We start from the raw sequence: 15,217 nt of genomic DNA, 5'->3' as shown, positions 1-15,217 counted from the left end.
ATAAATACAATATTTTAAGAAAAAAAGTCTGAGAACTTTAGGGAGTTTGTGGGATGGTAAGCTAGTATTTGTCAAGCCAGTGAATGTGTATCCTATGAAATACCTGTATTATACTTTAATATGTTACAGATATTTCATGTTCATAATCTCAAGAGAATCCCATGCCCACTTTGCTTTATCTCTCATGACAACCCATTTTGCAGACAAGAGAACTGACACATGGGTTAAGTAAATTGCCTAAGGACCCTTAGCTAATAGGGGTGAAACAAGGTCTGGGAACCAGATCTTCGGCCTCCAGACTCCTCATTCTTGGCATTGGCCAACAATGCTGACTACAGTGGATCTGCAAGCTGTGTGTGGGTGCCCTAGGTCTGTTGCATGGGTGTGTTCTTGCCGAATGATACATGTCTCTCTCTTTAGAATTCACTGAGCCCTGGTTGTGCCTATGCTGGGGGGTGTAGTAGTGGTCATGAAGGGCAGTGAGGAGCAGGAGAGACTCTGGAGCCAAAGCTCTCTGGCCCCCAGGTCACACTTAGCAGGGTTGAGCCATTGGCTACTAGGACCGCAGATGGTTTGGTGGCCTGAGGTTTGGAGTATGCAATTGTCCACAAGTCCTTGAATGCTTGTGGTAAGATGATCCAAGAAGCAGCACACTGTCTCACCTTCTTCTTTACTGATCCTGAAGCCTGGGAACTGAAGGAGAGGACTGGCATCAACCCTACCAGGTGGCAGGAACATCCTGCCAGTGCTGCATGCAGAGATGAGGGTCTGGTCTATTACTGGAGGGGTGCTTACCTGGGGATGGACGTTCTCATGGTAGGGGGGTGTTCAGGGTGGTAGTGGGAAGTGGGAAGAAGTCAGAGCCTAGCTTCTGGAACTCTACTAGCTTTAGGGGGCATTCTGGGAGCCATCTTTTCTCTGCAGTGGTAACTGCAGATGGCTTTTAAAAGTCCACGGGCACAAAATCCCACCATGAAATAGTCTTTCTTCAGATTCTTCATCTTTACTTTCTCTTTCAAAATGTAAATACTCCTAAAAGAGTAAAACATTTATAAACACACACTTTTATAAGTGCCCTTGGGAGCTAAAGGAGACGAACAGTCATTCTGGAGCCAGTAAGGGCCATTCAGCCACAGAGAACATCTGTAGAGCAGCTCACATCCTTGCAAAGAAAGCTCTTTGGATTCTGACAATAACCCCATGAGGCTGCTAGGATGAGCATTATCATTTCCTCCTTTCACAGTGAAGAAAACCAAGGCTCAGAAAAGCAACTTGAGCGAGCTCTCAGATACCATGCTCTTGCCAGTGTGAGCCACCTGCGATTTGTCCCACCCGTCCCACTGGCTGACCTCGGCCCTCTGCCCGGCCAATCATGCTTTGAAATGGGTCTGCTCTCCCGAAGGGCCAGCCCTTCCTGGACTCAGAGGTCATTTCCTTCCGGTGCAGCCACCTTCTGTGTCAGGCCCTGTGTGAAAGGCTAGGGGTCAGAGATGATTCAGGTAGTTCTCCATGCTATGGGTCTCCAGGACCTGGTGCCCCATCCTGACATCAGACGACAGAGCACATGCCCATAGCATGACTCATGGTGCTTGTGTCTGCAAGAGGCCAGTCAAATTATATGTTGTTAATAAAGCCTACATGGCTGGCATAGTCACTGGGAGCAGGGAGGGGAACAGCTGGTGTTGAGCCGTGTCCAGTAACTGCAGCCAGGGGCCCGTCGGCCTGGTGTGGCTAGGTAAGTGGAGTGAAGTCAGAAGACCCCCAGGCCTGAAACGTCACCCCCGAGACCACATTCATAGCGTTGCTCTACCTCCCCTCCCCTTATACCATTCTACTCCCCTTTCAGAGCTTTTCTTAAAATGAGAACATTCCTTTTCCCTTGCTTTCTGGAAATACCCTTCCCTTCTCGGACTTAAAATTTAAGATCTAATTCAAATGTCAGGGCAGCCCTGGGTGGCTCAGCGGTTTAGTGCCACCTTTAGCCCGGGGCCTGATCCTGGAGACCTGAGATCGAGTCCCACATCAGGCTCCCTGCATGGAGCCTGCTTCTCCCTCTGCCCGTGTCTCTGCCTCTCTCTCTGTGTGTCTCTCATGAATAAGTAAATAAAATCTTTAAAAAAAAAAAATTCAAATGTCACTTCGTCTGCCAGAAGCAGTTAGTAACTTCCTTTCCCAGCCTTTCCAAAGGCTTCTGTCAGCCTCTGGAGGACCAGCATTTGGGCTACCAGCTATGCTCTGGCTCCTGTATACCTTGTTCTGGTTGCTCAGTATAAACCCAAGGCCATGTGTTCAGTGAATGAACACACGTCTGCACGTGTAAATGAAACATCAACACTGCCTTCAGTCTGGATGGACAGTAGAGATCACAAAGGCCTCTTCAAGCGCTGCCCTGAGGTGCCGCTCTATGGCTTTCCCATTGCACACCTCTGTTCAGTGCACACTGCACACCTCTGTTTGCATGTGGGGCGTGCCCTGGCTGTGGGCCCTGGGTGTGCTCTGTGTGGAAGCACCGGGGATGAGGGTGAGAACTTTGGGGCCCAGGAAGCCCCAGGGCTGGGCCATGACTGAGTGCCGGACGAGAAGAGCAGGTTGGGGTGGGAGTTATCTCTCATCCCTCATCCTTACTCCTTCCTTGGTCAAAGTGTCCAGAAGCCACGCACAGAGGCCTGGGGTCCGAAGAGAGCCAGCTACAGAGGGGGGACCCAACAAGGCCTTGACTCAGATCTCTGCCAGGAGGTAGGCTGAGGGGGTGAAGAGGCACGGAGGGAAGGATGCCCTGGGGACGGGTAGGTGCCTCCGCAGCGGCCGCGGCGGGCGGGGGTGCGGGTGCGAGGCAGGAAGACCCAGGCGGGGCAGCCCGTTCGGGCCCTCCCCCCTCCCCCTTGGGTCAGCCTGCGCCGGGCGTCTCCGGCCGCGAGGCGTCCATCCGCGCAATGGGCCGAGCGAGCGGCGAGCCCCGCCCGCCGGGGAGGTGAGCGGCGGGCGCTGGCGCCGGCAGCCTGCAGGGGGCGGTCGGAGCGGCGGGGCCCGCCCGGACGGAGGCCCGCGGCCGCAGAAGTCTCCGCCCCGGGGCCTGCTCGCCGCGGCTCCGGCTCGGGTCGCCGTCCGCTTCCTCCGCCGCCCGCGGTCGGGCCCGGCTGCCGGGGGAGGCTCCGGGAGGAAGCGAGAGACGCCGGCAGCCGCGGGGAAGGCCCAGCCGGCTCGGCCGCCCCTCGCCCCGGCCGGGCCGCGGCGCGTGCTGCGGGGGAGTCCGCCCGCCGGACCCGGACGACCGAGCGGTGCGCTGAGCGGGGGGCTCGCCGGCGGCCTCCCCCTCCTTGGCTCCGAAGCCTTCGGGAGCGGGGAGAGCTGCGTGGGACCCGCTTGGGGGAGGAGCTCGGCCCGCGGGAGCAGCCCCCGCGCCCTTCCTGCGCCCCTCCTTTCCTCCCGGGCCCGCGGAGCGCGGAGCGGGGCGGTGTGGGTGATCTCTGGAAATGCCCCCCGCCCCCAGCTCCGCGAGTCCCACGTGGAGGTGGCGGCCCTGCAGCCGGTTTGATCCCACTGAGCCGGGTTCCTCGAGCTTCCTTAGCTTCCCGGGGCCTTCTCTGCCCGCTTCCCCGGCCCCTGGGACCTCTGCTCCGAGCCCCAGCCCTGCACTGGTTGGCCCTGCTGGCGGTTGGGCTTCAGGCAGCTGATTATCCCAGAGCGTGACCTCCCCTTAAGGACAGGCGGGGTCCCGGATAGCAGCACACCGCTCCGTGTAAGGGACATCAGGAGAGACTTCCTGGGGGAGGGGCCTTTGAGCAGGGCCTTAAAAGATTGTGTGGGATTCTAACAGGGAAGCAAGGCCATGCCAAGCCCAAAAAAGTGTATGCACAAAGTTTGGAAAAGTGTGAGCATGAATTTGGTGAGCTGGGCAGATGCTGTCTGGGTTGGGGGCAAACTCCAAAAACTAGCTATTGTGGGTGGGCTAAGTGTTTGGACTCAGCCTGTAATCTAGGATTTTAGGGAGGTGATCTGTAGCTGGGAAGACAGATTGGAATGGGGTGGGCGGAGGCTGAAGGCAGAGACCAGGAAGGAGCAGGAGGGGCCCCAGAAGTGCAGGGAGGGTCTGTGGTAGCACAGGAAGGGCATAGGGATCATGCAATAGGACCAGACTGGCAAAGCACTGGGAGAAGGACTGTTGGACCCAGACCCACCGTAAGAAGGAGGGGAGACCAAGAGGTCAGGTTCCTAGTATAAATGTGTGATTGGGTAGATATGCAGCAAAGTAAAAAGGGAGGAGGGCGAGGAGTGTATTTGTGAAGCTTGAATAAGGGACAGGATAGCCAGATGGAGATGTCAAGTAGGAAGTTCATTCATTTGTTCATTTATTATTTATGCCAGCCTCAAAGGCAGCTGACATAAAAGTCACAGAGAAGATAAAATGATAAAATTATTAAAACTCAGCTAACGGGACCTGATAGCAGGGGGGAAAAAAAACACAGAGGAGAGTAGATAATTGTTACCTGAAAATGTAGGTCCAGAAAAGCCATTGAAAATGAACGCTGGACTCATCTGAGCTTGCTAGCAGCCGAGAAAAAAAAAAAGAAAAAAAAAAAAGGACACCTAAATAAAGTAGCAGGCTGAGACTCAGGAGAAAGGCCCTCATGAAGGCCCAGGGGAGAGGCAGAGGTGGTAGGAGATAAAATGGCATCTGTCAAGTGGGGGATATAGGAGAGGAAGTCAATCCGAAGGCCAGCCAGGCCAGGGCTTTCCCATGGCTGACATTTAAGGAAAGGCTGATACTTCCCAAGGAGGAAGGAGGAAGGCCTTTCTGTGGCCTGAACAGGGAGGTAGGGATGGGAAGGGGTGTGTGTGTGTGTGTGTTTTGTCCATTCATACAAGTCTTCTTGCAGGGGAACAGGATAGAAGGTGGCGCACTAAGTCCCCTGGGCTCTGACCTTCTTCTCTACCATGAGGTGGGGCTGCCGTTTGCCCAGGGTCTCTTGGGGCCCTGGTCTGGGAAGAGGACTCCAGTCAGCAGGTGAGCAGGAAGCAGGGGTTTCTGTTTCTACCTCTCCTCTTCAGAGTCCAGATGGTGTCTCTAAGAGAGCAGGGATCCAGACACCAGGTGTGTTAGCCCTAGCTCTGAGATTCACAAACTGTTGGCCTTGGGCATCTCATCTCACTTCCCTGAGGTTCCCTTTTTCCCATCCTAAAGTGAGGGAGTCAAGCTAGATGATCTTTGAGGGTCCCTGTAGCTACATGAAGTCTAGGATCACTTGTCTGATTTCATTTTGCATCCAAAAAATATATCTATTTTTAAATATGGAATGCTTCACGAATTTGCGTGTCATCCTTGTGCAGGGGCCATGCTAATCTCTGTATCGTTCCAATTTTAGTATATGTGCTGCTGAAGCGAGCACTGCATCCAACAAATATTTATTAAGAGCGTGCTGTGTGCCAGACCTTGTGCTAAGTTCTAAGTATGTCATTATAAACAAAAATAGATGTGGTCTCTGCTCTCATGGAGGGAGGTGGGGCAGAAATGAATGTTAATCAAATCATCACACAATGAGATATAAAATTGTATAGTAACTGCCACAAAGGGGCAGTACATGATGCTGCGAGGACAAATAATGGGGGATTTGATGTAGATGTGAAGTCTGTGTGTTGGTGGGGAAATGTGGATGGGCTCTGGATGCTATTTCCGCCTTCCCCTTTCTCTCTGCAGATGAACGAATCCCCTTCCTGATCCACTGGAGTTGGCCTCTAAAAGGGGAGCTTCCCCGTGGGCTCCCTAGGTGAGGCCTCCGTGTCGTGCCCTAGAACACATCTGGGCAAAGCAGAATAGCCCAGGAAGGGTCGGGACTTGGAGATAGCTTGATCCCCCTGTCCCCGCCCTTTCCCAGAGTGAGGGTACCAAGTCAGCTACCAGACCTAAGAGGAAGTTGGTTTCCCTTATCTGTAGTACAAGCTCGGAGGGCAGCCAGAGGGAGGATCTGTGGGAAGTGGGTGGAGTTCCAGGCAGGCAGTCAGCAGAGCTGGAATAAGGGACAGGGTTGGGGATAAGACCTCAGTTCCTGGGAAGGATGTGAGAGTTAGACAAGGCTCTCGACTTGGGTGTCCAGGGTCAGGCCTAGATCTCAGGAAGCTAGAAGTCCAGCAATTCAGGCAGGCCTGGACTCTGAGCCTGTACAGAGGCTGGGCCTAGTAGCCAAGCCCCAGCTCATCCCTTCTTGCTCTTAGGGCCTTTGTACGTCACCGTGGAAGCTCAGCGGGGAGTGGCCCTCCATCCAGAAGGCATGGATCGTTGTTCCAGGGCACCTCTGCATCTGGTAAAACCTGAGGGGAGGGGCTGCCTGGGATCCCAGTGGCGAGGGATTGGAAGGTGGGGAGTTGGGTCTGGAGGGAGAAGCAGGCAGGAAGAAGGAGGCATAGAGGATCCACTGCCATCATCCTTCAGCGGGCAAACCCTACCCCTGCATCACACCCCTCCCTGTCGTTCCATCGTCCACCTGTCTAGGTATCCCTCCCTGCAACACTTTGTAGGACATACCTACCACACTTACCATGTACTAAGCACTGGGAGGCATATATCATCCCTACCCTCAACAGACTGGTCTAACGGTCATGTGGAGATTGCCCGCAGACAACCACGCAACTGTTCAACCCAGGTTTGGCATCACTTGTCTCATGGCTCACCACTTTCTGCCATGGAGGTTCCAAACTTTCTGGACAGTCTATTGTCTGAGAGAGTCCTAGATACATAGCACCATCCTCGGTCTCCATATCCTGGTGCTGGGTCTTGGTCTGCGGCCTGACCCTACCACCACCCTGGCCAGCCCTAAGCTCCTGCATCTTCCAGCCCCTTTCCTTGACCCATCCCCCTTTCTTTTCCACCCAGAAGCTGTCCAGCACCACCGCCAGAATCTGGCCGAGTGGTTCACCCGGCTGCCCAGAGAAGAGCGCCAGTTTGGCCCCACCTTTGCACTGGACACAGTCCACGTGGACCCTGTGATCCGTGAGAGCACCCCGGATGAGCTGCTTCGCCCATCGGCCCAGCTGACCCTGGGGCATCAGCACCCCCTGGCTGGACTCCCCCCTCTGGCCCTGTCTCAGCTCTTTGACCCAGATGCCTGCGGGCGCCGGGTGCAGACTGTGGTGCTGTATGGCACAGTGGGCACGGGCAAGAGCACGCTGGTGCGCAAGATGGTTCTGGATTGGTGCTACGGACGGTTGCCGGCCTTCGAGCTGCTCATCCCCTTCTCCTGTGAGGACCTGTCCTCCCTGGGCCCTGCCCCAGCCTCCTTGTGCCAACTTGTGGCTCAGCGCTACACGCCCCTGAAGGAGATTCTTCCTCTGATGGCTGCTGCTGGGTCCCGCCTGCTCTTTGTGCTCCACGGCCTGGAGCATCTCAACCTCGACTTCCGGTTAGCAGGAACCGGCCTTTGCAGTGACCCCAAGGAGCCAAAGGCGCCAGCTGCCATCATGGTCAACCTGTTGCGCAAATACATGCTGCCTGAGGTGAGTGGCCTCCTGCCCTGCCCCCGCCACGGCTGTCCCTAACTCGTCCCCCCAAAAGACTTGTGTCCTGACCCCACGTGTTTCTTCATCAGTTCAAACCTGCCCCTCCGTGTCCCAGCTGCGTGTCTTTGCGCAAGTCACTAACTTGTCCAAGCTTTGTTTCCTTCTCTCCTTGAGCTGTCCTGATCAGACGAGATCCTGCCTAGAAGGCACCTCACACAGGGCCCTGGTCATAGTGCAGGCTCAGTAACAGTTATAATTACCTTGCTCATCCTCATCCTCGTCCTTGGACACTCGGTCTTTAGGGGCTTTCTGGGGATTGAGACAATGAGGACACGAAGGTCCTTCTTAACTCTCAACCGTGCTGTCCCCAGGCCAGCATTCTGGTGACCACCCGGCCCTCGGCCATCGGCCGAATCCCCAGCAAGTACGTGGGCCGCTATGGTGAGATCTGTGGCTTCTCTGATACCAACCTGCAGAAGCTCTACTTCCAGCTCCGCCTCAACCAGCCAGACTGTGGGTACGGAGCTGGGGGTGCGGGGATCTCGATCACCCCGGCTCAGCGGGACAACCTGGTGGAGATGCTCTCCCGGAACCTGGAGGGGCACCACCAGATCGCCGCTGCCTGCTTCCTGCCCTCCTACTGCTGGCTTGTCTGCGCCACCCTGCACTTCCTGCATGCCCCCACACCACCCGGCCAGACCCTCACGAGCATTTACACCAGCTTCCTGCGTCTAAACTTCAACGGGGAGATGCTGGACAGCACTGACCCATCCAAGCTGTCCCTTATGGCCTATGCAGCCCGAACCATGGGCAAGTTGGCCTACGAGGGCGTGTCCTCCCGCAAGACCTACTTCTCCGAAGAGGACGTCCGCAGCTGCCTGGAAGCTGGCGTCAAGACGGAGGAAGAGTTCCAGCTGCTACATGTCTTCCGCCGGGATGCCCTGACGTTTTTCCTGGCCCCGTGTGTGGAACCCGGGCACCGGGGCACTTTTGTGTTCATCGTTCCGGCCATGCAGGAGTACCTGGCCGCCCTCTACATCGTGCTGGGTTTGCGAAAGACCACCCTGCAGCAGGTGGGCAAGGAAGTGGCTGAGCTCGTGGGCCGTGTCGGGGAGGACGTTAGTCTGGTCCTGGGCATCCTGGCCAAGCTTCTGCCCCTGCGAGCTCTGCCTCTGCTCCTCAACCTGCTCAAGGTAATGAACGGCCCCAAGGTCCCAGGGCCCCAGGCTCTCCATCCCCCATATGCCCCTTTCACCTCTTGCTCCTCCCCCAGAAGGCACCTGCTGCTTCCTGCATAGTTGTGAGTCCTGTTCGTGACTCTGGCTTCAGATTTGGGCAATCTGGCTCCCAAACATAAGGGAGGGGAAGGGAGAAAGCATGGGCTGAGGATGGCTCAAAGGCTGGGAGGATGATATGAGGCCACAGGAACGTTAATGACAATCCCGTAACCTTAGCAATTGTTTTCTATTTGCTTTTTGCGTCTCTTCTCCTGGTCTTTGTTGGTGGGAGGTGGGAGTCACCACCGTCCAAGGTCTGTCCTCTGCTTTGCAGGCCCAGAAACTCCAATGTATCTAGAGGTGGTTAGACTCTGGGAATGATGACTCATCCTAACTAAATCACCAGAGACAAGTTTATAAAGCAGATGCCATTTTATTCATTTATACCGGGAGGATAAATGGCATCGGTAATTGACTTAGGATAGTGCAGGCCTGTTCCAGAATCCCAATTACAGGCCTGAGGACTGTGTCAGGAGCAGGGCGGATATGCTACGTTTCTGAGGGGAGGAAGGATCCACCCTCTGGTGATGGCTATCAGGTGCCTTGTCAATGAAATATTATTATGATTCCTTGTTAATTTTTAAAAAAATATTTATTTTATTTATTTGAGAGAGTGAGAGGTGCGTGCAAGTCCACAAGCTGGGGGAAAGGGAGAGGGAGAAGCAGACTCCCTGCTGAGCAGGGAGCCGGATGTGGGGCTCAATCCCAGGACCCTGAGATCATGACCTGAGCCAGAAGCAGACACTTAACCAACTGAGCCACCCAGGTGCCCCTATGATTTCTTTTTTAGATAAAGAAGCTGAGGCTCCCAGGGGCCAGGTAATTTGTCCAAGGTCACTCAGATAGTGGATTAGCTGGGATCTAAGTCCAGGTTTTGTTATTCCAAAGCCTGTGCTCTCTCTGCCAAACTTTACTGATGTATTATGGACATTTCTGTTAAGCTCCTGTGCCTTGCTGGGTAACCCTGGTCCTCTCTAGGAAAGTTTCAATAACCTGTCCTGAGGAGTCAGAGTCCCGGTCAGTGCTGGCAAAACTTTAACAAGTTTTTCTTTTTTTAGATTTTATTTATTTATTTATGAGAGACACAAAGAGAAGCAGGCTCCATGCAGGAAGCCAGGTGCGGGACTTGATCCCAGACTCTGAGATCACACCCTGAACCAAAGGCACATGCTTAACCACTGAACTACCCAGGCTCCCAACAAGTTTTCCTTTTTATAGGCAGCAGAGAATAGGGGTTAGGAACAGGGATTCAGTAATCCAGCTCTGTGGGTTCAAATCGAGGCTCTGCCACTTACTAGCTGTGTAATCTTGGACAAGTTACTTAACCTCTCTGTGCCTCCAAGTCCTTATATGTTAAATGGAGATAATAGAATCTATATCATTGGCCTAATATGAGGACTAAATGTATTCATTCTTAGGCACATAGAAAGTTCTATTTAAGTGTTTGTTAAACATAAAAAAACAGGCAGCCCACCCCTTCTCCCATCATTGCCTCAGAAAGGGGGGTAATGGCATTGCTGCGGCCAGCCCACCCTTTGAGGATGGGCTTGCCTGCTCTGGATTATAGTGAGAGACTGTGGTCTCCTGACAGGGTTCAGAGAGCCCCTCAGTGCTCCCTATTGTTAGTCCCACAACTGTGAGCCCTCTGGGAAGGAGGGTTGCCTGGCAGAGGACTAGTCTCACCTGTTTCTTCAACCTATTGACTCAGCTTCATGGGGTGACATTTCCTCATCTTATCACCCGGTGACTGTTTTGGGAGGAGCACTAGAGCCTCCACAGAAGGAACCTCACCTGTAAAAAGTAAAAAAAATTAGGGGCACCTGGGTGGCTCAGTCGGTTAAGTGTCTGCCTTCAGCTTAGGTCATGATCCCGGGATCCCGGGATGGAGCCCCACATCAGGCTCCCTGCTCAGCAGGGAGTCTGCTTCTCCCTCTCTCTCTGCTTGTCCCTCTACCTACCTACTTATGCGCTCATGTGCTCTCTCTCTGCCAAATACATAAACAAAATCTTAAAAAAAAAAAAAGTGAAAAAAACAAAATCAGCCCACAAAACAGCCTCGTGGTTCCTAGCCTGAGGTCTGGACCCCGTCTTCCCTTTCGGCCCCAGTGCAAGGCTGGGAGACGATGTCCCAAGCCTCCTAAACATTAATTTCTCCAACAAATATTTGAGCACCTGCTGTGTGCCAGGCAATGTGTTAGATTCTGAGGAAGAAACAATGAACACCACCCCAGGTTTCTGCCCTTCCTTGTCCTCCGGTAGGAACACAAACGTGTCACCATAACCATGTAATTTAAAATTGCAGTGAGTGCTTGGGAAGCAAAGTTCCAGGTGCTGTGAACATGTGTAAGTGGGGGCCCTGGTTTAGGGGGAAAGATAAGGAAAACCTCTCTGCAGGAAGGGCATTTAATCGGATCCCTGGAGGATTAGCCAGGAGAAGAACAGGGCGGTGGGGGGGGGGGGGGCAGCACCTCAGGAAGAGAGTCAGCTTTGAAGGAAGAGAACTGTGATCCTGTCCAAAAAAAAAAAAAAAAAAAAAAATCACAAGACTGAGAAAAGCCAAAGGGACAGAAGCAGAGTGTGTGAGTGTGAGAGGTTTGTGGCTGGATGCAGTGTGGCCGGCTGGCGCCAGATCCTGCAGGGTCTGCAAGGAACAGGAGTGATGTCCGTCATTGTTGCTGGGATGACCACAATCCTGTGGAGGATATGGATGTCTTGGTAGCTTGGCACCCAGCAAAATGCAAAACAGATGTTAATTCCTTCCCGCCACTGGGCTTGCAAATATATGGGTTGTTTGGGAAAAATAATTTCTTAAGGTCCCAAGTGTATGGCTCGTGTCGAGAGGTGTCTCTGGAAGGTCAAATTGGGGCCAAATCATGACAGATTTTCTATTCCACATAGGCAGTGGGGAGCCATGGCAGGTGCTGCGGGGGGGGGGGGGCAGTAGTATGATCAGAGAAATGGTGCTGCAGGGTTAAAAGAGATGGCGAGGCCTGAGTGGGCGGGAGAGCACACCTCTTGCTGAGCTTTGAAGGCTGAGCGGGACACAGGAGGCCAAGGGGCTGCAGCACCTGCCCCCCCCCCCCCATGCTTTCCCAGGTGGTGCCGCGTGTATTTGGGCGCGTGGTGGGAAAGAGCCGCGAGGCGGTGGCCCAGGCCATGGTGCTGGAGATGTTCCGAGAGGAGGATTACTACAACGACGATGTCCTGGACCAGATGGGTGCCAGTATCCTGGGTGTGGAGGGCCCCCGGCGGCACCCAGATGAGCCTCCCGACGATGAGGTCTTCGAGCTCTTCCCCATGTTCATGGGAGGGCTTCTCTCTGCGCACAACCGGGCCGTGCTGGCTCAGCTCGGCTGCCCCATCAAGACCCTGGATGCCGTGGAGAATGCCCAGGCCATCAAGAAGAAGTTGGGCAAGCTGGGCCGGCAGGTGCTGCCCCCATCAGAGCTCCTTGACCATCTCTTCTTCCACTATGAGTTCCAGAATCAGCGTTTCTCCGCTGAGGTGCTCAGCTCCCTGCGCCAGCTCAACCTGGCGGGTGTGCGGATGACGCCCCTCAAGTGCACGGTGGTGGCAGCTGTACTGGGCAGCGGCAGGCACGCCCTGGATGAGGTGAACTTGGCCTCCTGTCAGCTGGACCCTGCTGGGCTGCGCACACTCATGCCTGTCTTACTGCGTGCCCGGAAGCTAGGGTGAGGTTCAAGCCCGGGCATGAAGACAGGAGAGGGTTGGGGGTGAAGAGATGGGGAGAGAAGATGCTAGGGATGCCAAGGTTGGGAGGAAGGACCAGAGGTGGGATGGATAAGCCGGGTGTGTGTGAGGGTGCTGGGCAACAAGAGGGAGGGCACGGTGGGAAGGCAGGCTCCATGCAGAACTCCTCCCTTGCTTCTTACCTCCCCTCTGGCCACCTCCTGTTCCAGCCTGCAACTCAACAGCCTGGGCCCTGAAGCCTGTGGGGTTCTCCGGGACCTGCTGCTGCATGATCAGTGCCAAATTACCACCCTGCGGTGAGTGTTTCAGGAGGGGGGCTGGAGGGAGGATCTGGCCATGCTGGTGGCAGGCTGAGGTCAAAGGTGAGCTTCCTGCCTCACAGTGCACCTGGTGCTGGGCCACCCACGCTGTGATCAAGGGGGTGGGAGCCTAGACCCTGGCCTGCCCCCCCCCCTCCATGTCCAGGCAGGCAGCAGGGTAGAGGAATGATGCTACCAAGAATAGGTGCTAAGAAAGCCTCTAAGTGGCTAAAAGCAGTGTGGGTTGGGGGGGAGGGGAATAATACCCAGGCTGGTTGCCTGGTAACGGTGCCACTGACACCCTCCCAGGATTTTCCCTGTCACCTCCCAAGGATGACCCTAATGCTGGGCACTCAGTAGATGCTGCCAAAGTGCTGCCTGATTTACTAGGAACCCAGAAGCCTGGTTGGGGTAATGGGAGGTGAATGAGGAGGAGGAGGGCCAGGGGCATCTGGGCTGTGAGGTGAGAAAGGGAGGAAGAGGAGAAGAAGTAACAATGAAGAGGGGAGTCAGGGCAGGAGATGGGAGGAAGGAGGGGCCGTCGGCTCCCACCCTGCTCCTCCTCCCCTGCCACGTCCCACACCCCGTTTCTTTTCTTTGTGTCCGGGCTCACCTCTACCCTGGGCTGGGTGTCCCTTCCGTCCAAGTCCCGACACCTGGCATCTGCCACAGGCCCTCATAACCTCTGGCTGCTTGTGGCCGTAGGCTGTCCAACAACCCGCTGACAGTGGCTGGCGCGGCCCTGCTGGTGGAGGGACTAGCAGGAAACAGTTCGCTGACCCACCTGTCCCTGCTGCACACGGGCCTCGGGGACGAGGGCCTGAAGCTCCTGGCTGCCCAGCTGGACCGGAATCAACAGCTGCAGGAGCTGAACGTGGCCTACAACGGTGCTGGTGACGCGGCGGCCCTGGCCCTGGCCACAGCTGCCCGGGACCACCCTTCCTTGGAGCTGCTGCAGTAAGTCTCGTTGCCGGCCCATCGCCCCACCTTGGCCAGAAGCTGTTCCCAGCCGTGGGTTCTCCCTCCCTGTGTCCACTGTGTTTTTCCTGCCGAAGGGCCCATCCTCCGTCCCTGCCTTCTCACTACCCTTCCTGGGCCGGCTTCTGAACCACATCACTCCTCTGTAACTGGCCCTTACCCTGCCCCAATTCCCTGCTATCATTTTTCTTAGGCCCCAGTGGCCCCGTCTTTACTGCCCCTGGTCCCGCTGAATTCAGGTGTCACCCCTGCCTCCTGTTGTCTGCCACCCTCCCATCACTGTGCGTTGTGGGCACTTGTTCCATCACGTTTTGCAGCCAGGGAATGAGTTATGAGAATTCCCTTCTGCCTCCATCTCAGAGCTCCTCTGAGTGCCATCTTCTCTTCTCTCTCCTAGCCTCTACTTCAATGAGCTGAGCTCAGAGGGCCGCCAGACCCTGCGGGACTTGGGGGATGCTGCTAAAGGCCGTGCTCGGGTGGTAGTGTCGCTGACGGAGGGGACGGCAGTGTCTGAGTACTGGTCGGTGATCCTTAGTGAAGTCCAGCGAAACCTCAACAGCTGGGATCGGGGCCGCGTCCGGCGCCACCTTGAACTACTGCTTCGTGACCTGGAAGACAGCCGAGGGGCCACTCTTAACCCCTGGCGCAAGGCCCAGCTGCTACGCGTGGAGGGTGAGGTCAGGGCCCTCCTGGAGCAGCTGGGAGGCGCTGGGAGCTGATATAGTGGCACTGGGCACCTAGCTGTGTGACCCCTGGGCCGAAGAGCCTTCCCTCTGTGGCCTCCTGGTTTGCACTACTGCTTCCAGAAAGGTCTTTCTGGGGCTGGTGGTAAAGGGATGGGCACAATTGTGCCAGCTGCTTTCCTGGGGCATGTCCATCCATTGCTCTCAAGTCCAGGAACAGGGCTCCTCTCCATTGGGGCCAGGAGGACTGAGACTCATGTGGTGGCAGCCAGTTGCCCTGCAGCGCCACCAGCCTTTCCTCTGTCCTCCCGAGGAGGAGCTTCTGATTGTGCCACCAGGGGGCGCACTTCTTAAGTGGCCTTGCCAAAGCCTCGGCCATCCAGGTGTGCCAGAGGGCCTGCCCCTTCTGCCTTGCTGCTTATCAGAGGACGCTGAGGAGGCCTGCGGCCACCTCCTTCTCTCATTGGTGCCTTCTCCTCCCCTTCATGTCCCCTTCCTCAACATCGTACCTGTATCGGGTACAGATACCTGTACTTGGTGGCTCCTAGGGACATGCCCACTGACTTGCTTCCATTAAAAAGCTGTGTCTTCCACCTACTGTGGCCTCCTCCTTGTTGATGCTTTCAAGAAAGGGAACCGGTTTTGACCATTCTGGTAAACCACTGACCACTCTCTGTTGCAGGTGGTTCTTGGACACCAGGTTCAGAGGCAGTGTGGGCCGTGGGAGCCCATGAACAAGATCCTGGGGGTGGGGGGAGGCCATGCTGGGCTGTAGGAC

At 55.4% G+C, this 15,217-nt stretch overlaps 1 protein-coding gene and 1 non-coding gene across 4 annotated transcripts; one reads left to right on the top strand and one right to left on the bottom strand.

Moving 5' to 3' along the window:
- The first annotated feature begins 3,030 nt into the window (after positions 1–3,030).
- NLRX1 (NLR family member X1) lies at positions 3,031–15,036 on the top strand. 3 transcript variants are annotated; one of them, XM_041771399.1, is made up of 10 exons: positions 3,031–3,278; positions 4,878–5,005; positions 5,696–5,765; positions 6,211–6,299; positions 6,872–7,488; positions 7,863–8,684; positions 11,865–12,460; positions 12,689–12,775; positions 13,484–13,735; positions 14,154–15,036. In XM_041771399.1, exons 2-10 carry the CDS (start codon positions 4,936–4,938, stop codon positions 14,473–14,475), a joined length of 2,925 nt encoding a protein of 974 aa, XP_041627333.1. In that variant the 5' UTR covers positions 3,031–3,278; positions 4,878–4,935; the 3' UTR covers positions 14,476–15,036. The 3 variants fall into 3 exon arrangements, with proteins under 3 accessions (XP_041627333.1, XP_041627331.1, XP_041627332.1); XM_041771397.1 differs by having other exon boundaries at positions 3,033–3,278; positions 6,869–7,488; XM_041771398.1 differs by lacking the exon at positions 3,031–3,278 and adding an exon at positions 3,285–3,739 and having other exon boundaries at positions 6,869–7,488.
- Positions 5,284–5,387, bottom strand: LOC121501120. The gene has a single exon (XR_005990542.1). It is a non-coding gene; the product is annotated as a U6 spliceosomal RNA (small nuclear RNA).
- Positions 15,037–15,217: the final 181 nt, after the last annotated feature.

Source organism: Vulpes lagopus, chromosome 10 (genome assembly GCF_018345385.1).
Source record: "Vulpes lagopus strain Blue_001 chromosome 10, ASM1834538v1, whole genome shotgun sequence".
Classification (NCBI taxonomy): Eukaryota; Metazoa; Chordata; class Mammalia; order Carnivora; family Canidae; genus Vulpes; species Vulpes lagopus.
This window is presented reverse-complemented; position numbering and strand designations above follow the sequence as displayed.